A 20,805-nucleotide genomic window follows, 5' to 3' on the forward strand; every position below is an offset into this window, starting at 1 on the left:
ACGGATCTGGGTGGCCTGGCCATGCTCAGCCTCTCTGACCACACACCTGGTGCAGAGGTGGGGGGTTGCTCTGTAACCCTTGCGCTCTGGCTTGCTCTATTGCTCTCCCCATGTCTTCCCAGCCACCTGCTCATCATTCAGATTTCAGCTCCAGCCTGGTCTCAGATGCCTGACCTGGTCACCCCGATTTAATGCTGGCCATCACCTCCTCCTTGTTACCTCACCTTGTTTCATGTTCATAAAACTCAAAAGTATCTTGTTCCAAGTATTTGTTGATACATGGGATGCGAGTTTCATCAGAGAATGTGTTGCACACATGTGGGCAACCCCCATGAACACAGATACTAACATAGTAAGGTAAGTGGGCACACACAGCCTGCCCCTCCCCCAGCTCACTTGTAAAGTCTGTGAAGTTGCACAAGTTCTGTGCATGCCAATCTGCTGCCTCTATCATTTCCTGCTGTTGGGTTTTTGGTGTTTTGTTTGTTTGCTTTTTTGCTTGTTTTTTTTTTTTTGTTTGTTTGTTTGTCTCCCCTTTGAACAAGCCCCTTTGCCGGTCACATGACTTAGGCAGGTAATCTCACCTCTCTGGTGTCTAGTCTCTCTTTCACAAACTGGGGCTAAAAACAAGGAAGCATTGAAGGCAGTTTCAAGTGGCATCAAAGGAGAGGGTCTGGTGCCTGGGACATACTGGGCACGTGAGGAACCCTTGGGTCCTGCTAGAGGGAGGAGCCCTGGGGCTGTATGTTCTGGCACCAGCACCTGGTTGGCCTCCTTCTGACTCAGGGCTGGCATCTCCCGCTGACGACGCTTCTGGACCTGTGCCTCAAATGCATTTAAAGTGATCCCTCGGAGATGAGAACATTGGTCTCTGAGCAGAAAACCAGGCGTGTGGCTTGGCACACAGGAAGGAAGAATAAGGCTCCTCGCCCACCAGATGGTAAACCTGGTTTGAGTAGCAAACCGGGGGATCAGGTGCTGGTAGCTGGAGGTGAGGTGGCAAACTCAAATTCTTTAGTGGCCAGGCAGTGCATGAGAATGAGTAAGGTGGACGGGTGGAATACAATAGTGAGGGAAAGGGATTGTCGCCAAGTGGAATCAATGAAAAAAAAAAAATTAAACCTCATCCTGGCAAAATTAAACAACTCTCTCGGTGAAATTCAACCCGAGGGCCACGAGTATGCAATCCCCGCGCCCTGCGGGTTGTAACTAGAGTCTTAATTCAGCCACAAGGGATCTGAAGATCCTGGCACACTCGTTCCTTGAGTCAGGGAGAATACAAGACATCGGGTTTTTCTCCCTACACACACGCCTGCCAGCTGGGAAATAAAGGTTCCTGCACCGCAGGATTAGGGGACCCGAGGGGACCAGTGTCCCGCAGCGTTCAAGGCCGGACCCCCCGCCCCTCTGCAGCGGGGAAGGCGGCGGCGCTAGCGCTCGGGCGACGGGCCGAAGGGAGCCGGCTCCTTCCCGCCCGAGGGCTGGAGGCGGACGCTGGGCTTTGTCAGAAAGGAGGTGGGACCGAAGCAGAAAAGCGGTGGAGCTCGCCCGGGCGAGGTTGGAGGGACCCCTGCGGCGAAGCAAAGCGGGGTTTCCGCAGCGGCGGGGGCGGGGCCTCCGGGCTTGCGAGGGGCGCTGCGGCAAAGGCGGGCGGGCGCGCGGCACCGGTGGGGCGTGGTGCGGCTCCGGGGCGGCCCTTCTGCGCGAATAGGAGCAGCGCCTTCATGCGACCGCGGCGGGGCCTCTCGAAGAGCCGCGGCGTCTCCGCCCCCGCTCCCCGCTTCCAGACGGCGTTGGGGGCCCCCTAGTGCCTATCCTGATCCGCTCGAGGCCCCTGGCCGACTGCCCAGATAAATGCGGACCCTCGCCCACCCCAGCCGAAGGGGACAAACCTTCGAGCGCATTTCTGGAAGGGCTGGTGCGCTGGTTGCGGGAGCTTTGCCGCCTTCCATTTTCCCTCCCCGGGGCTGGGTTTTCCTGCGTCGGGAAGGTGTGCGCAGGGTGTGCGCGCGCGAAGGCGTCCTGCACGGACAGCGTCTTCCAGTGCCCGCGCTGCTGTTGTCCTAGGGCTTCGCCGCGGCGCGTGTGCAACTCTGAGCGCGCGCGCCCGCCTGCAGGCGCCGGCCAGTGTGCGTGCACTCATGTCTGCACGTGGGCGTGTGCCGGGTGCTGATACGGGGCTGGCGCTCATGACCATGATGTGTGCACTGAGAGCCACGCGTGTGCAGCCACGCGCGCTTGCGCTGCGTGTGAGTTCTGAGCCCTTCTATTCTGCCTTAGGGCGGCGCAGGGCCCCCCTTGAACCTGCACCCCAGCGGGCGCTTTAGAGTCCAGCAGGCGGCGCCACCTTCCTGCCTCCCGCCAACTGCTTGTCCGGTTTTGGGGGCACCCACTCCCACCAGGTCATCCCCCCCGAGGGTAGGAGACTGGAGAAGCTGAGACCCCGGGTGGTCAGTCTTGTACTGGGATTGAGTGTTCCAGGCCCCAAAGAACAGGCTGGGACCTGGAAGCTCATCGGTGGTGGCCCGCACCGGACACCCAGCCCCACCCTGCCCCTGCGGCGCCGGCTACAGACAGATTGGCTTTATTCATGGACACGCGGGGGGCGGCCGGGCCCGCCCACCCTGGACACGCTCACACGGGGTGGGGAACTCTCCATGCCACAATCACAACACGCAAGGCCCGCGCTCGAACGGGGCAGGCTGGGGGAGGGGTAATGGCACAGCCTGGCTCCTGGTTTTGGTTTAAAAAAAAAAAAAGGGTTCTTGGGGTCGATATGGGAATGGGGTGGAGGGCTCTGGGGCTGCCCGGGAGCCCCTCGGAGAGCCTCCATCGGGGTGGGTATGGAGAGACGTCGCTTTCCGATCTTCATTTAAAAACACATAAAACATGCTACATCCTCGCAGACACTGGACCAGATGGGGCAGGGAGGGGGCAACAGAGGTGTGGCCAGGCTCCCAGCTTTGGCTCCAGCCCCTTGCCCTGGTCACGCCCCAGGGTTGTACTAAGGTGAGGACAGACAGATGGACAGACACTAACACAAGCCTCAAGGAGGTTCCTCGGGGCGAAGGAAGATCTCGTATTTGTGGGGATGGGTTAGAAGGACAGCCCTGGCTCTGGGGGGTAGGTTAGGGGACAGGGAAAGGATTGTGCTGCTGGTGGGGGGGCCATCCTGGGCCCTTACGCCTCTGGCTCATACTCCTGATACTCCTCCTGCATAAGAGGGATAGGGGGTGGAGTGGAGAAGAGCAAAAGAGGATGGGGTTGGAAACCAAGTGGCCAGGCCCTGGCCCTGATACTCCAACCCCTCAGGGAGGAAAAGTGCATGCCCCTCCCCCTGGGCAGGGGTATCTAGTGCTAGCCCCATCTATCTTCTCCCCCAGCTGCCAGTTCCTGGGGCCTGAGTTCTAATAAGAGGAACCTGAAGTTGCTTGGTCCAACCCTATCCTATCAGGGAACTCCCACCCAGTTGTGGATAGCAGCAATCTTCTGGGATGCACAAAGCCCCACCCAGCCCTAATGCCCCTCACCTGGGGTGGTTCCTCATAGCTCTCCCCTTCTGGCTCCATCATGGGCTCGATCAACGGCTCCTCAGCAGCTTCTTGGGCCACTTCCTCTGGCTATGGACAGAGAAGGGACAGGGCCGGTGAGGGCAGCTGGTTATGTCCTCAAATTCCTACCCTGGGAAGCTTTTGGCGGATTGGAGAAAAACTATGCTCTGTTGGCAGTGCAACCAGAATTTTTAATTAAATTGTTTATTTGAAGTGCCTTGGCAGTAGGATGAAGATGGAAGGGTAAAATCCAACACCCCCCCCCCATCATCACAGCTTGAATCTGGGTGTGGAGGGGGAGCAGGGCTTTCCACACTCTTCTCCCCAGCACCTGGCAGCCCCCTGCATTTCCGTGATTTGGACTAGATGGGGTGGAGAGGTAGGCAGGACACTCAGTCACCCATTTATCTTTCTCTCCTCCCCTTGTGTCAGGCTCTGTGTGGAGCATGTGGACCCCAGAGACAACTCTGGAGGCTCCTTTGGGCTGAAGGGAGAATGAGGCTCAGGGACAGGGTTGGGTAGGGGCTCTGAGCCATTCCCCCGCCACCTTCCATCCATCCCTCCCCCAGGGCCCTGTGTGGCCTGGTTTCTTCAGCTGTTGCTATTTTAAGATAAGCTGGAAGCAACAGCTCATAGTGTTGCTTGGATGTGTGAGCTAAGACTCTCCCCTCCCCCACTGCATCTGCTGCCCAGCGGGTGTAGCCCAGCAAGCATGCAAGTGAGGGGGCTGTAGGACACATGGCCAGGCACCTGCGGGGGACTTTGTGCACAAACATGGGACTGAGTTGGATGCACACACGGGCACACACAGTCACCTGGGGTCCATGTAAGGTTGCATAAAGCCACATGCGGGCAGGCACATGCATGGGTCCCTGGGAGAAACTGCAGGAAGGGGGCGTACCACCTCCCCCACCTTCACAAGAAACTACTGTCCTTACTGGGCAGAGATAAGGACCCCGGGACTCTGGAGGGCTGTCACTGAGGCCTGCTGATCTATGCTCTAGCTGACCCAGCCCATCCAGGCAGCTTCAGTGCCTTCACATTACCTGTCTCGGTGGACACGTGAGTTTACAGCTCATTTCCCCTAGTGTACATCAAAACCCAGGAGGTAGGGAAATGCTACTTTTCTAAAGTTATCCAGGTGACCAGAACCCAGAAAAGATAGTGTTAAAAATCCCAGGTTGGGCACATGGTTTGGAAACAATTCCAATGTCCAACAGCAGTAGACTATAGGTGTGCGTCATGGTGGCCACAGGATGGATGCAGCACAGAAGGTCAACAGTGCCAATCTCACACTTTCTTGAGTGAAAGAAGCTAGTAGCAGGAGCGCATGTATCTGATGATGACATTTATGTTAAGTTAAAAGCCACTTAAATCATTGGTGGTGACAAAATTAGAGGAGCAGTAACCCTTAGAAGGGGGAAGCAGCACCAAGATGGAAGGGCCAGGCCATGAGACCCCAGAATGGGTCCCCTTAAATTATGTGCCCAGACCCATCATTCACCTTGGCCTGGGCAGAGGGATGGGAAGGGGGTCTAGGGTGGACTTCTGAGGGGCTGGTGTTGTATGTTTTGATGAGGATCTAGTTCCATGGAGAGTTCCCTTTGGAGGATTTCATGGATTCCTATGGTGCTTTCTGAGTGTGTGTTGTAATTCATGAAAACGTTGCCTTAAGAAACATCCCAGGCTGACCACTCACAGCAGTTGGTACTTCCCTTCCAATTGCTGTCTTTGGCAGTGCTCTCTGCTTTGTAGGAGTATGGGACAATCCCATGCTAATGTCCGTGGGTAGGCTGGTAGGTATATACATCGGAAATGAAATGTGTACCTGGGGCTGGCGTGGGCTCCCCCATGCCCAGTGGCCCCAAAGGGCTGTTGTTTGGATTATAAATCTATGATCTTGAGCTCCCTTGAGAGAGGGAGCTTGAGGTGTCAACAAGTGCAGGTAGAAGGAAGGTGGCCTAGGAGAATGGTTCTGTGTGAAGGCCATGGCAGACAGCCTCAGGGCTAACAGGGAAGGCCCAGAGCTGCCCCTCTCTAAGCCTCAAGCTCCCAGCACAGGGACTGGCCCCGCATGGGCACCAAGCAACTCCCTTGCCATGGGCCTGAGCTTCTAAGCACAAGCAGCTGAGTCTGCAGGAACTGGAATCTTTGGCTTGTTACTTCACTGCTCTGAGCCTCATTTCCTTCATCTGCAAGATGGCTAGTTGTGGTGCCTTCTTCATAGGGACATGGTGAAGACTCAATGAATTAGTTACTCCGTGTAAATGTCTAGAATGGCGCCTGCCTGTGCAAGAGGTCAATGGATGAAAGTGTTCACTGGAAACAGATTGTTATGAAATGGGAAGCCAGACAGCTGGAAAATTACAGAGGGAAGAAGTTGAACCAGAAATTCCAGAGTCAGGTCTCAGACTTCTGATAGGGGAAGGAACCAACTGTGCAAAATGTCTGAATAGAGGGTGGGGTGGGTGTGGGGGCCCAAAGTCTGATGGAGACACGGAATGGGGACTGACCTCTCAAACCAAATGCTAAACAAGCAGCCCTGCCCCCAGCTACCAAGCCAGACTGCACTTGTCTGTGGGCAGACACGGATCATCCCACAGGAGGAAACTCCACACAGATCTACAGCTCCTCAGCATGTCCCATTAGGGAGGCACACTTCCAAGCACATCAGTGGTCTTACGAGCCCCTAGGGGCAGACACGGACCACTTGCGTAATCATGGGTCACCTTATCTCACTGAGCACTCGCTGCATGACAGCCAAGCTCATTACATCAGTGTCCTCAAAGTGAGGTCCCTGGACCTGCAACATCAGCATCACCTAGGTACCTGTTAGAAATGCAAACTCTTGGGCCCCACGGAAGACCTACTGAATCCGAAATTCCAGGGATGGGACCAAGAGTCTATATTTTAACCTGGCCTCCTGGTGACTCTTAATCACTTAGGTTTTGATAACCTCTAATCTATACTATCGCTAATCTACTGAAAAGTCCTACATGACCAGTTCCTGTCTTACAGGAAAAGAATGGGCTCAGAGCCACACCATCAGGAAATAATGGAGCTGAGATTCAAATTCAGCTCTGTGGGGCTCCAGAGCTCACAGCTCTTCCCCTAAATATGTCCTAGTGGAGGTGTCTATCTTCAGGCACACATGGTTAGCCACCTCCACTTCCCCATGGGAATTTGCTTATACAATCTGTGACACTCAATCCACTGCTCCCCCGTGGCTCACACCTGCTCATGTCCGCCTCAGGGCCTTTGCACTTGCTATTCCTGCTCAATATATACTTCCCACATGGCTTGCCTCATCCCTGGTGTGTCAGCTCAAATGTCACCTCTTCAGAGAAGCCCTCCTAGCTAAAGAAGCTTGATTCTCTACCCCTTCACCCTTGACTTTTCTTCATAGCACTTCCCACCATCTCAAATCATGCTTACTGGTTGGCTTTTTCTTGATTATCATCTCCCACTACAGTGTCAACAACATCAATGGGGACATCAATTTACTGCAGTAACCCCTAGAACATTTTCCTCCTGGCACAAATACTTGTTGAATGAACTGAATGAACAATAGGTGACACACACACAGATGTGGCCAGAAGTGGTCTGGGATACACTCATAAGCAGGATGCACGAATACAACCAGATCTGGGTCACTCTGACTAGGTGTGTTACGCTCTTAGTCAGTCTTCTTTAGAGCTAAGTCAGCAGAATGTAAGGCAAGGTGGCTTGTGCCCCAAGATGGCTGGGGGACAAGCCATCTTGTTGGTAGGTATATGGGGGTCCTGGACATCTGCACATGAGCATGATGGGATGATTGCTCACCTTGAGATCAGTGGGGAATTCTTCCTTCTTCACCAGGCCTGTAGCTGCTGCGATGTTCCCAGCCCCAGAGAACACAGCCCCTCCCAGATGGGAGGCCTGCTCCTTGGTTTTCTCAGCCACTAGAGCACAGAGAGGATTAAGGGAGGGGTGGGGGCCAGGGTGAAGGGTATATAGAGGCTTCCCTCCGTAGTGCTGTCCCAGGGTCTACTTTCCTTGTGTAGCACCCCAACTCAGGCAGCTTTGGGAGTTGCCACTTCCACTCCTCCCCCCACCCTCAATCCTGACCAGATCACAGGCATGAGGAGTGAAAGGGGGCTGTGGCAGGGTTGGGCTGGTACCTGAGGCCACTCCTTGTACCACCCCTTCTCGGGTCTTGCTTCCTGCAGGCAGAAGGAGCACATGAGGTGAGGGCACAGAGACTCCAGCAAGCACGGTGGTGATAAAGCAGCAGAGGCCCAGTCAGCAGCAGCCCTCCTGGGCCCATCACTGCCTCCTGGGCCTCAGAATCCCATAAACCCTGCTCATCACCAAACAGATCCCCCCCCCCAACTTTCTTCCTTAGGACTTCCCATTCTCTTCCACCACCTAAGCTGATAGGATAGCTGCACCCACCCCTCTGTGGGTGCTGTTTGAGCACCAGCACTGTTCAAAGCACCCCACTTGTGCCATTTCATTTAATCCTTTCCCCAGCCTGGGAGGTGGCTGCTATTTCATAGATAGAAAGAGAAGCTCCGTTAGCGTCTTACAACTGGTAAGTGACTGGAATGGCATTAGAGATCACGCCTTTTGAATTCCAAAACTCCAGCTACTACTGTATGAAGCCCAAGTTGGGAGCAAATTGGTGGCAAAAAGTCTGTGTATTTGGAAAGTTTCACCTGGCACCCACATTCCACCATCCTTCACCCCATTTCTCCTAAAGATTCTTTTTTCATAGTAAGGGTACAGAGCCTCCTTTCTGGTTGAAGTGGGTTGGGTCTTAGGTGCAGGATGGGCATGGGGTGATGTGATCCACCCACACTGCTGGCCTTCCCAGAGGCTAGTGGCTTGGTCACATCAAAATGTGGAGCTGCTGGGAAAAGCAAGGGGGCCTGACCTGAGGAGGAGCACAGGGGACCTCAGGAGAGTAGGGAGTCTCCCATCTGGAGCCTTTAGAAACTGAAGAACAGCTGATAGACCCAGAAATGGGTGTCTGAGCAGGCTGCGGCTAGTCTGTAGGAGGAGGGGTCTCCCTCCTTCTTTCACTGATGGCTGGTATGGGAAGACAGGATTCCCAGGCTAACTGCACTCAGGCAGAGGAGCCGGCGGGAGGTGCACCTGTTCATTCCTCCCATGAACATTTGTTGGCACCTGTGGTGTGGCAGGCTGGGTCAATGGCTCACTGGTGGAGATAAGAGAAAAGGAGATTCGGTGGCTAGGACCTCTAGTTGCGGGGACTTCCAGGCTCCAGGAGTATGTGACAGGGGATGGGGCATTTGCTCACGCAAGGAGAGCTAGAAAGGGTCTGGGGAGGGTGTTCCGGGCAGAGGAAACCACGCAGACATGCACAAAAAGGTGCCCGCAAGAAGTATATCCAGGTAAATCCGTGTGCCCAGAGCCATAGGAATGGCAGGAAACAAAGGCGGAAATGTAGACTGAGGCAGGGCAAGGAAGGGCGTTGACTACTAGGTTATAGGGAGTTGAGGTATCAACATGTGGGAACTGGGGAGCCATTGAGGGATCCTGGCTAGAGGATGAGATACCAATCTAAGAGGCAGGAGAGGAACAGAGTCTGAGACAGGGAGAGCAAAAGGGCTGGGGAAAGAGACAGGAAGGAGGCGAGAGCTTGAGTCCAATAGGGATGGGCTCAAGTCTTTGCCCATCTCCCACACCTCTGTCTTAGCTCCAGCTACCCTCACCTGGTGGCTCCAATATCTCCCTGAGGGGCCCCATAAACTGAAGACAGAGCCTCTGTCCCTCACACGCAATTATAATGCTTTGCCCTGGCCCATAAGGTTTCCTGCATGCACTGGGCCCTTCCTACCTTTCTGATCTCATCTCCTACCACTGCTTCCCACCCTCTGCTCTCCAGCCCGGTTTCTGTCAGTCCATTCCAGAGCCTTTGCTCCTACCTTTTCTGCCTACCCCACATCTACTTGGCTCCTTATTCTTCCAGGCTTAGCTCAAATGCCACCCTTTCTGACTGCCCTACCAAAGTGGCCCTGACCCAGCCACTGATGGCAAAGCGGTTACTGGGATACTCTGTTTCAGCATCAGGAGAGAAGGCACCTTTGCCTCCCTGCACATAGTAAGTGAAGTAACTACAATCCCAAGTCTGCCACAAATCTGAGCAAGTTTTGCAGCCTTCTTCAGCCTGCAGAGGGGATAGTTCTAAGCCTCGCACACTAGAAAGCCCAGAGTAACCACAAGTGTTGAGTAAATGTCAGTTTCTGGGGCCTTTTCTCCCTTTATGCAAATGACTCTGTAGGCTCCCTCTCCTTTCACAGTTAGGGTGAGAGATGTTAACTGCGTGGCCTTTCTCCTGACACCAGCTAGCAACTGCAAGAAGGGTGGACCCAGAGGAGAGATGGAGATGGTGGAACCACAGGCATTGGGAAGCTGGGAATCTTGGGGAGTAATGGGCTGGGAGGGAGCTCAAGTATTGCAGGAGTTGGGGGGTCAGCAGCAAGGGGAGGGGTGGGAGTCCAAAAGCTTGGCTCAAACTCCAGCCTCAGGCTCTACCAGCTGAGTGACCTTGGGCAAGGTAGTTAAACTTTTGGGAGCCCCAGTTTGCCTGATCTGTGGAATGGGCTGGGGGCTTTAGATGAGGTGATGTTCCTTACGACATTTCACACAGTACTAGGCAGGTGGACGACAGACTCAACACTAGTTACCCATGATGAGAATGAGGAAAAGGTGTCCATCTGCGTGGGACACTGGATTGCCCCCTGGCCTGCTAGCTCAGCCTCACTATCCCAACCCCGCCGCCTCAGCACTCCTTTCGGTCTCCTTGCGGACCCACGCTGCCCTGGCTTTCTCCCCAGTGACATCTGCTGACCCGGCCCCATCTGCTGACTCATATTCTCCTGCCCTGACTCCAGCGCCCTCCCTCTAAGGACCCTGGGGGAGGGGTCCCACACCCTCTGGGGGCTCCGAAACCCTGCAGCCCTGGAAGCCCCGCCCCTCGCCCACCGACGTAGAGGACGCCCTCCTTGGTCTTCTCAGCGGCCTCGGTGACCCCCTGCTTGGTTTTCTCCGCCGCGGCCACGACGCCCTCCTTGGCCATGGATAGGCCCTTCATGAACATGTCCATCCTGGCGGCCTGGGAAGGGCGAACACAGGGCACCGGTGCGCTGGTCTCGCACCCTCACCCCATCCTTTCCAGAGGGACAAGGGTGCCCCCTCCCCTCGATCTTGAGACCGCGGCGCCCTCCTGGGCCAGAGCCCACTCCCGCTGTCCCGGCTCCCCAGAGCGAGGCCACAGGGCCGCGGTGAGTCCTGGCGTCCTTGAAACCCCGGGACGCGGGAGGGGCCCCCACCTCGGTTATCCGGGGCCCTGCAACCTGCTGCCCTGCGGAACCAGAGCGCCGGGCTCGGCGCGAAGCCCCGGAGCCTGCCCGTGCACACGCGAGAGTCACACTGACATGCACATAAACATACTCCACGGATACGCTCACATGCACACCCAGGACACACAGACGATCAAACGCACACGGACCCTTGGGCACACGGGCGCGGGAGCACGTCCGCTCGGCCATCCAGGCTGTTGCAGATACAGAGCAGCAGACCCCAGGGCGCACACTGACACGCACCCCGGGCGCCCTCGCCCTCTCTGGGTTCTCCAGCCCCTTCCCCATCTCCGCCTTCGGCCCCTTCTCCTTTTTCTCCCCCATCCTAGAGTACCCTCTCCATCCCCAACCCCTTCCCTAACCCACCCGGTCTTCTCTCCATCTCCAACCCTTTTCCACCTCACTCCGTTCCCAGACTCTCCCCGGCCCCTGGAGCCCGGCGGCACGGCCGCCTCACCTGGATGCGCGGCCCGGGCTGGGGATGGAGTTGTGCTGAGGCTGCGGCTGCGGCTGCAGCGGGAGGACGCTGGGGCTCGGCTAGGCCGGGAGGGGTGGGCTCAAGGTCGTCAGAGGATCCGGCAGTGGCCAGGCGCTCTGGTCGGACTACAGCAGACGGGGCGCCGGCCCTAAACCAGGGCGCAGCAGTGCCCGGGCCTTGGGTGCGTCGCCAGCCACCGTTCGCGCCTTGCGCCTGGCTAGCTCGCTTGCTCTGGCTCTGGTGCTGCGGCAGCTCTGAGCTCAGCGCCCCCCCTGGCGGCCGCGCCGCCCCCTCGGCCTGACTGACAGGGGGCGGGGAGGGTGACATCTCCGCGGATCCTGCTAGCCTCAAGGGGCGGGCGAGCGCCGCGCCGCTGGGGACCCCGAGCGTCAGACTCGCGCTCTGCTCGCAAGAGCCTAGTCTGGTGGGGCGTGCTAACAGTAGGAAATCAGAACTGCAGCTGGCTTTGGGGTTCAGGTGGATCGAATCTCAGGGGTACCTTGGGGTACTCGACTCTCTTTTCTGAATTTTCGCTTCCGTAAAATATGAATGGTTAGTTAGACGAATGTTTATTGAGCGCTGAGACAGTGTCAGGCAGTGGAAAAGGAAAACAAGGTCCTGCTCTTAGGGAGTTATAACTCTCTCTCTCTCTTCTCTCTCTCTCTCTCTCTCTCTCTCTCTCTCTCTCTCTCTCTCTCTCTCTCTCTCTCTCTCTCTGTGTGTGTGTGTGTATGTGTGTGTGTAGAGACAAGGCACAGAACATAAAATAAACGTGTCAACACTTAAATTAAACAAGGTCATTTCTGTTTGAGGGCTGTTAGGAAAATAATAAATTGGGCATGTACCTGAGAAGAGAGCTGTCTGAGACAGTGGTCAGCGAAGGCCTCTGTGAAGAGGTGAGTAGGAAACTAGACCCCAGGGAAGGTGGGGTCTAGGCAAGCTTCATAAAGTGGGAATTGCAAGTGCAAAGGCCCTGAGACAGGACAGTGCTTAGGGACAAATAAAAGGCAGTGCAGCTGGAAAACCAGGAGGGCAGAAAGAGGTAGATAAGAACATTATTTTATGTGTGGTTTGGGTGGAGATTGTTAAAATGACTCCATAATGTCACACACACATGGGTCTTCAGCTGGTGCTATGGCAGAATTATGCCCAAGAAGTTGTAGGATACCAGAGGAAGAGACTCTGACAGCTTAGTGGGAGTCAAGGAAGGCTGTATAGAGGAGGCAACATCTGAGCTGGGCCTTGTGGGACAGGTGAGAGTCCATCTGGTAGACAGGGAAGAAGGGGATTCCTGGCTTTAGGTATAGCATGGGCAAAGGCACTGGGGCTGGAAATGCAGTGTATGTGACAGGCCACTAGGGGAGGGTGTGTCCAGCAGCTACGCGTATAGGACCTGGAAAAAACTGTTTGCAGGCCACTGACAGAGCTGCAAATTGGCATGTGTTTTTTGGAAAGCAATTTGGCAATGTTCACCAAAAACATAAATGCATGCTCCTTTTGAGCCAACAGCTCCACTTTCAGGAATTTATCACTCAGATCTCTACTTGTATGAGCACACAAAGACATTTGCGCAAGGTGTTCACTGCAACATGGTTTATTGCAGCAACAACAAAAACAGTAACAACAAAAACAAACAAACATGCTGAAAATGATCTAAATGTCCATTTGTAGAGGGCCAACTGGTTAATTGTGGTCTCCCCAGTGCACTGCTGTGCTGTCATTAGGAAGGACGAGCTAGATGCATGCTGCTGACATAGGAGTGTGTCAAGAGATGGTGTTTAAGTGAGAGAAGCAGATGCCAAACTGTAATGTGTGGAACTGGCTAATTTTGATACATAGGAAATACAGATAGGCACACACATACTTAACATATACTATATACATTATATAGACACCTTATATACAAACACATACATGTAATGTTTATAGCTGAATATACACAGAACGCTTCTGTAGGGATTAAAAAAACCCTCAACAGTAGTTACCTCTAGCAAATGGGACTGTGAGGTTTTCACATTTCATATCCTCCCTTCTTAGGCCATTTAATTCAGGAAGACCTCAGTTCGGTTCCAGATCACCACAATAAAGCAGCTATCGCCATGAAAGAGTCACAGGCCTTTTCTGGTTTCCCAGAGCATATAAAAGTTACATTTAGAATGTATTGTAGTCTACTACATGTGCAGCAGCAGTGTTTCTAAAAACAACATGCAGACCTTACCAAATGTGACAACGAAATACAAAGTGGGCACAGGCTGTTGGAAACATGTCACCTGTAGACTTGGTCAATGTGGGGTGACCACAAACTTTTAATATGTAAAAAATGCAGTGTCTGTGAAGCACAATAAGGCGAAGGACAATAAAATGAGGTATTCTTGTGTTTTACCTTGCATAGTATTTTACTAGTATAAATTTAAATGCTATCCTGGGGACACCGGTCATTGTTGTTGGCTTCTCAGCATTGGAGTTGCTCCCTTCGTGCATTTGGGGGATCCCCCGCCTTTTGAGACAGAGCCCATGTCCCTATCCAGGAGCTGGCAATGCTTTCCCAGACTTCCTTACCACCTGGACGTGTGACCTCATTCCTAGACACTACTCCTGGGCTTTGAACCCAAAGGTAGTGGCAGAGGGAGCAGGCACTAGACAGAGTCTGCTCTGGTGAGGACAGGTGGCAGTGGCAGTGATGGCAGGCCCTGTCAGGACCATGGGCTGCAATGGTGCTAGTTCGGGGAGCATCTGGCAGGACAGGGTTGCACCATTCATACTTGGCAGCCACATCTGGGGAGTCTCCTGGGCCTGCTCGACAGTGTTATTCGAAGCATCATTTCAGGCTGTGTGGTCTCCAAGGAAGATTCTTTGTCCTTTCAAAGAGTTTCCAAGATATCCAATAATGGTTAATTAATTCCTTGCCTGCTTAAGTTAACCAGAAGTGATTTCTGTGGCTCACAACTAAGAACTCCTGAATGTTAGAGTAAGTGATGAAAAAGGACAGAGAAGGAGGCAGGAGAGGAGAGAAAAACAATGTGAAGGGTGTCTCTACTTCCTTTTGTAGGAAGTAGGAAGTCACTGAAAGATTTTATAGTCATCATGCTGTCCATGATATCTCCCCAGGACTCAGATTTGCATTTTTAAAAAATATTTTATTTATTTATGAGTACAAGAACTGGGGTACAGGCCAGAAATGTAGGGGGTGAGAGGATTCACCAGAGATAGAGGGGAAAACAGAATAGGCAGACAGAAATACACTGCTGAGGGGAGCAGCAGGTGAGACAGGAGAGGTCTGCTGCGCCATGTGGGTAGCTCCCTGGCTGGATGGGGATCGAAGTCAGCCTGCAGAGGCTTCAGATAGCTTCACAGTGCTGTGCTTAACCCCTTGCGCCACCAGGGAGGCCCTTAGATTTGCATTATATGGGGACAAATGGAGGTGGGTCGGAAGGGGACAAGCAGCGAGATCAGTGAAGAGGCTGGGCAGAATCCACAAGAAGGACAACAAAGTCTAAACAGAAGCTGGGGTGAGGCTGGAAAAGGACTGGATGGAGAGATTTGGGAATCATTTAGGAAGTAACTTATTGGGTGTTAGAGATTGTTCTTTCTTAGTCAACAGGGTGAATGGCCTTGCTGCAAATGAAATAGGCATCAGGAGGTTGGTCAGTGTTGCAGAGATGACACTGAGCTTGTTTGGTGTGCGAGGAAAGTGCCAAGCCTGTTAGACAGCTGGAGAGGCATCTAGCAAATAGAATACCTGCGCCCGGAGCTCAAGGAGTCATGCAGGTTGGCTTCTGGTACAGATTTGCCAGTCCAAGATTGGCAAGATTTCAATGATATACTGGGAAATTTTTCAACATGTGGCTCTCTAAGCAGGGAAACACCTCCATCTGCAGAGTTTGCCTGTACTCATGGTATAAATTCTCCCACCGGGGTTGATTTCAAGCTGTTTGTGTGATGTCACTGAGCAGAGAATTGAGAAATAATGGCTAGTAGCAATCTTTATAAAGTATTCTTATCATCCAGACAAAATAGATAGAAATAATCTTAGGGGCATAGATACTAGTAATATAATTAGAAAGTTTTGTTTTGAGTATATAATGTCTTTGTTCTTAGTATAATTTATATAATCATACATTTATACTATTTTTAATGTTTAATAAATGACTTTAACAACTAGCTCACAAAACTCCTGAAACTAATAATTGCTCAGGTTCAAGACAGCCCAGTAGGTCACTGGATTTTAAGTCATCAGCACAGAGGTGGTGGCTAAAGCCACAGTGATGTGTGATTGCCCAGGGCAACATGGAGAGAGAAAAGACAAAAGGGTCCAGAACAGAATCCTGAGACATTGCATCCTTCATGCATGGTGGTGACCAGAGGACCTGGGAAAGACCAGGAGGGAGCAGCATTGGGATAGGAGGAGAAGATGGATAGTGGTAGCAGGGAACCAAGGGCATTAGAGGACAACTGGATAAAGAGCCCAAAGCAATGAGTAGTGAAGAGTTCTTGGATTGGCAGAAAGTGGGCTTTTAGGGCACTTAAGAGCAGCATAGGAGGCTGTGGGGTAGGAGCATTCAGGGAAAAGCTTCCAGGAGGAAGTAACAGTTGAGCTGGGTTTTGAAAGAAGGAAATGTCCAGAGTGTCGAGGAAACAGAAAACAGGTTGAATTCTGAATCAGGGAGGAAGTTCATTTGGCTGCTTGTATAAAAGCTTAATTAAAGCAGGTGTTTTGTTTTGTTTTTACTTAAAGAATCCAGCAGTGGCAGTCCGCAGTTGGTGTGATGGCTTTACAGTCATCACTGACCCATACTCCTATTTTCCTGCTCTACTGTTCTAGGTATGGGGATTCCACCTTCAAGGTCACCTCATGGTCCAAGGTGGCTGCTGCAGCTCCAGCCATCATATCTATGCAGAAAGCAGGAAGAGGGAAGCAGGGCAAAAGGAGCACCTGCCACTTCTCTGTCTCTTTCTTAAAGAGTTTCCTGAGAAGCCAACTACTTCTGCACATCTCTTGTTGGCTTCCATGAGCTACAGGGAGCTTGGAGAACTGTGGTCCATTAGCTGGGTATATACTTCCATGAATCAATGGGCAGCTCTCTTGCCTGCCTGTGACTATGCAGGCGCCTCTCTTTTTTCTTTCTCCGTTTCCTAATAAATCTGTCTTTTTAAAATGTTAAAAAAAAAAAAAAAAGATGGGCCTCCCCGGTGGCGGTGGCACAACAGTTGAGCGCTGGGCTGTGAAGCTGCCCGCAGCCTCTGCAGCGCCGGTTTGGTCCCCAGCTGCCGGGTGAGGGTCCCTCATGGCATGCAGACCTCTCCTGAAGCGCCTGCTGCTCCCCTCAGCAGTGTATTTCATCAGTCTGCCTGTTCTGTACCCCGCTCTGGCTCTGGTGAATTCTCTCACCTTCCCACGCTTCTGACTGTACCCAGTGCTTATATAAATAAATAAATAAATCTTTAAAAAAATAAATAAAATGTTAATTAAAAAAAAGGGAGGGGAGAGAAAGATCACTGAGTGGGTCACTAGTATCTCTGTCACTGTTTCTATCTTCTCCCAACTTTTGTATTTTGAAAAGCTTCGAGGAAGGGGGCGGAGCAACATGGCGGCGAGGAGACGCTGCGAGTAAGATCTCCCATTAAAAAAAGTTAATAGGGAGGAAAAGCGGCAGGTCCCAGTGAGAACTGGGACACGGAAGATAAACGGGTGACTCCAGCAAACTACCCGAAGAAGAAAGTGGCCATAAAAGAGGACCAGAAGGGAGGGAAGCGCAGAACCCTGCTCCCCTCCCCCGCCCACAGAGGCGGCACTCTCCGACCGGCAGAGAGGAGGAAAACAACACACTAAAACGACCAACAAGAACAAACGACGCAGCAAGCGGGACTGGGAGTGGAAAGGAACTATTGCAGCCACCACACCCCATGAACGGGAGCTCTGGAGAACCCTGCAGGATCCGCCGCGGCGGTGAGCAAACGGCTCCGGGCGCCATTAGAGAAGAACAAAGACCCCGGGAGACGCGCACACAGCCCCGGGCTGCCGATAAGCTTGCGCGGAAAGCGGCGCGCTTGGCGCGCTTGAAAAGCAAACGCGGACCGTGATCGCGGCTGCCCAGGTCTCCGCGCCTGCGACCTAGGCTTGTGGGGAGACGCGCGGAGGCCCTCACGGGGGTGAAAGGCCCTCACTGAGTAAGCAGGAACCAGGCGCCCAGGCACGGGAGCGGGGTGCAAAAGGCGCCATTCCCGCGCCACTGAACTGGGCTACAGCCCGCGTCCTGGACCTGAGGGCTTTGAACTGAGACCCGGGGCACGAAATTCTGGGCGAGGGTTCTCCACGACGGTGGGGCACAAGGCAGACACAGCACCCCAAAGCCGTTGAGCTTTACCCTACCATTCTCGCTCTCTGTTCCCTGTCTCACGGGGGTGGGGGGGTTGAAAAACAGCCCCCCAAGGACAATAGGAGAGATCTCTGGTGCCACCTAGCAACCAGAAAAAAAGTCACTAACACCCCATAGAACAGGGAAATTTCTTAAGACTTCTTGAAAAGGGCAGAAGGCTTCTGGAGGACCCAGTGGCCAGCTGGGAAGTTAGCCCACGCCAGGCCCCTTCCAACCAGCAGTCGGAGCCCACAGAGGGAGCAGGCACCCACGTCCAGGGCAGACCGGGCACACAGAAGTGTGTGCCTGAGACAGGATGTACAGGGACTGCGTCCCGCTTCGCCAGTTTAGAAAAGGGACATTTCTTCAGTAAAGACTTCCTGAAACCAGCAGAAAGCCCCCCCCAGAAGCCAGAGATGGTTCCTGGAGGAGCCAGAGGGGAGCGGAGAAGTTCACCCAAGATGACGGCCAGTCCGAGCAACACAGTGTCCCAATGCATACGACAAATTAGAAAACAGACAGTAGGGAGTAGAAGAACCACACGCAACCTAACAACGCCTCAGGAAAGAAGCACACCACAAAAAGAAAACCACCCTCCAGATTGCAACGACAGTAACATGGAAGAACTTCTGAGCCTTCCAGAAAGAGAATTTAAAATTGCCCTGATTAAAAAAGTGGCAGAAGTCATAAAGGAAAACAATGATCAGAAGAAGGAAATTGAGTCCCTAAAGAGGGAAAACAATGGTCAGAAGAATGAAATTGAGTCCCTAAAGAGGGAAGTAAAAGAAATGCAAGAGATCAAAGAATTAATGGAGGAACTAAAGAACTCTGGGAAAAGCAATGAAAGCAGAATAGATGAAATGGAAGAACGAATAAGTACTCTTGAAGACACAGAAATAAAAAGAACCAAAACAGAAAAGGAAAGAGAAGTACGAAGGAAAAAGACCGAAGAAAGACTTCGGGAACGGGGCCTCCCCGGTGGCGCAGCGGTTGAGCGCTGGGTTGTGAAGCTGCCGGCGACCTCTGCGGCACCGGTTCGATCCCCGGCTGCTCCCCGGCCACCTGAGGAGGGTCCAACATGGCGCGCAGACCTCTCCTGCCGCCCGCTGCTCCCCTCAGCAGTGTGCTTCGGTCTTTCTGCCTGCTCTGCTCCCCGCTCTGGCTCTGGTGAATTCTCTCACCCTCCCGCGCTTCTGACTGTACCCAGTGCATGTATAAACAAAACAAACAAACAAATAAATAAATAAAACATGCCTCTATTAAAAAAAAAAACATTTAAAAAAAAAAAAAAAGAAAGACTTCGGGAACTATCTGACTCCATGAGGAAAGGAAATATAAGAGTTATAGGAATTCCAGAAGGAGAGGAGAGAGATGTAGGAACAGAGAAAATATTCCAGGAGATAACTGAAGAGAACTTCCCAAATGCGAAGAAGGAGCTGAAAATTGATATACAAGAAGCAAGAAGAACACCAAACTTCCACGACGAAAGGAAAAACACAGCAAGACACATAATAGTAAAGCTCCCAAGAATCCAGGACAAGGAAAAAATAATGAAGCTGACAAGAGGGAAGAGACAGATAACATTCAAAGGAAAACCAATCAGGCTGACATCAGACTTCTCTGAAGAAACACTACGGGCAAGGAGAGAGTGGAGGGACATAGTCAACAGACTCCAAGAAAACAGATGCCAACCAAGAATACTCTATCCCGCAAAGCTCTCCTTCCTCTTTGAAGAAAGAATATGGACCTTCCCAGACAAAGAGAAACTCCGGAATTTCATTACGACTAAATCCCCACTCCAAAAAATACTACAAGGAATCCTAAAGCCAGAACCTCAGAGGGATGAATAACAACGAAAGAAGACCAAAAAAAAAAAAAATTTATTAAAAGAATAAATAAATAAAATCAAAGGAAAGACAAACACAATGGCAAATACAGATGCTAACATATCAATATTAACTCTAAATGTAAATGGACTAAACTCTTCAATAAAAAGGACACAGAGTTGCAGCCTGGATTAAGAAACAAAACCCAACCTTTTGCTGTCTCCAGGAAACACGTTTAGCTACAAAAGATAAAAATAGGCTTAAAGTTAAAGGATGGAAAACAATCCTACAAGCAAATGGACCAAAAAAGAAAGCAGGAACAGCTATACTTATATCAGATAAAACAGACTTCAAACGCAAAAAAATAAAAAAAGACCCCAGTGGTCACTACATTATGATCAAGGGGACAATACTTCAAGAAGAAATAACACTCATTAACATATACTCACCAAACGAAGGAGCACCAAAATATATCAGACAACTGTTGTCCTCTCTGAAAACAGACATCAGAGAAAACACATACGTAGTGGGAGACTTCAACACACCACTATCAACAATGGATAGATCAACAAGACAAAAAATAAGTAAAGAAACTAAAGCTCTAAATAAGGACCTAGAGCATTTGGGCTTAACAGACATCTATAGAACACTAAACCCAAAAAAAACGGAGTACACATTTTTCTCAAGCGCACATGGATCATTCTCCAGGATTGATCACATACTGGGGCACAAGACAAACATCAACAGATACACCAAGATTGAAATCATACCAACCATTTTTTCTGACCATGAAGGCATCAAACTAGAAATAAACCATAAAAAGAAGGCAAGGAACTATCCTACCTCATGGAGATTAAAAACCACACTACTGGAAGACCACTGGACTAACGAGGAGATCAAAGAAGAAATTAAAAAATTCTTTGAATTGAATGACAAGGAGGACACTAATATCCTAAATGTATGGGATGCAGCAAAAGCAGTAATAAGAGGAAAATATATAGCAATAGAAGCTCACATCAAAAAACAAGAAAGAACTCATAGAAACAACCTAATCTCGAAGCTCAGAGATCTAGAAAAAGAACAACAAAAAAACCCCAAAACCAGTAGAAGAAAAGAAATAATAAAAACCAAAGCAGAAATAAATGAAATTGAAACTAAAAAAACAATCCAAAAGATCAATGAAACCAAGAGCTGGTTCTTTGAAAAAAATCAATAAAATAGACAAAC

At 51.6% G+C, this 20,805-nt stretch overlaps 1 protein-coding gene across 3 annotated transcripts; it reads right to left on the reverse strand.

The window, feature by feature from the left end:
- Positions 1-2,827: 2,827 nt before the first annotated feature.
- SNCB (synuclein beta) lies at positions 2,828-11,405 on the reverse strand. Of its 3 annotated transcripts, XM_037499911.1 has the most exons (6): positions 11,376-11,405; positions 10,542-10,671; positions 7,712-7,753; positions 7,374-7,492; positions 3,531-3,620; positions 2,828-3,213 (listed from the first exon to the last, which is right to left on the reverse strand). In XM_037499911.1, exons 2-6 carry the CDS (start codon positions 10,660-10,662, stop codon positions 3,181-3,183), a joined length of 405 nt encoding a protein of 134 aa, XP_037355808.1. In that variant the 5' UTR covers positions 10,663-10,671; positions 11,376-11,405; the 3' UTR covers positions 2,828-3,180. The 3 variants fall into 3 exon arrangements, with proteins under 3 accessions (XP_037355808.1, XP_037355806.1, XP_037355807.1); XM_037499909.1 differs by lacking the exons at positions 7,712-7,753; positions 11,376-11,405 and having other exon boundaries at positions 2,938-3,213; positions 10,542-10,662; XM_037499910.1 differs by lacking the exons at positions 3,531-3,620; positions 11,376-11,405 and having other exon boundaries at positions 2,938-3,213; positions 10,542-10,662.
- Positions 11,406-20,805: the final 9,400 nt, after the last annotated feature.

This window comes from Talpa occidentalis, unplaced genomic scaffold (genome assembly GCF_014898055.3).
Source record: "Talpa occidentalis isolate TD23 unplaced genomic scaffold, MPIMG_talOcc4v2.1 talOcc4.9, whole genome shotgun sequence".
NCBI lineage: Eukaryota > Metazoa > Chordata > Mammalia > Eulipotyphla > Talpidae > Talpa > Talpa occidentalis.

Excerpts from the sequence above, each read along its gene's own strand:
- SNCB (XM_037499911.1), bottom strand. The coding sequence starts at position 10,662 with ATGGACATGTTCATGAAGGGCCTATCCATGGCCAAGGAGGGCGTCGTG. Across the intron at positions 7,754-10,541 it reads GGAGGGCGTCCTCTACGTCG|GAAGCAAGACCCGAGAAGGG; the intron begins GTGGGCGAGGGG and ends TTCTGCCTGCAG. Across the intron at positions 7,493-7,711 it reads GGTACAAGGAGTGGCCTCAG|TGGCTGAGAAAACCAAGGAG; the intron begins GTACCAGCCCAA and ends TCTGTGCTCTAG.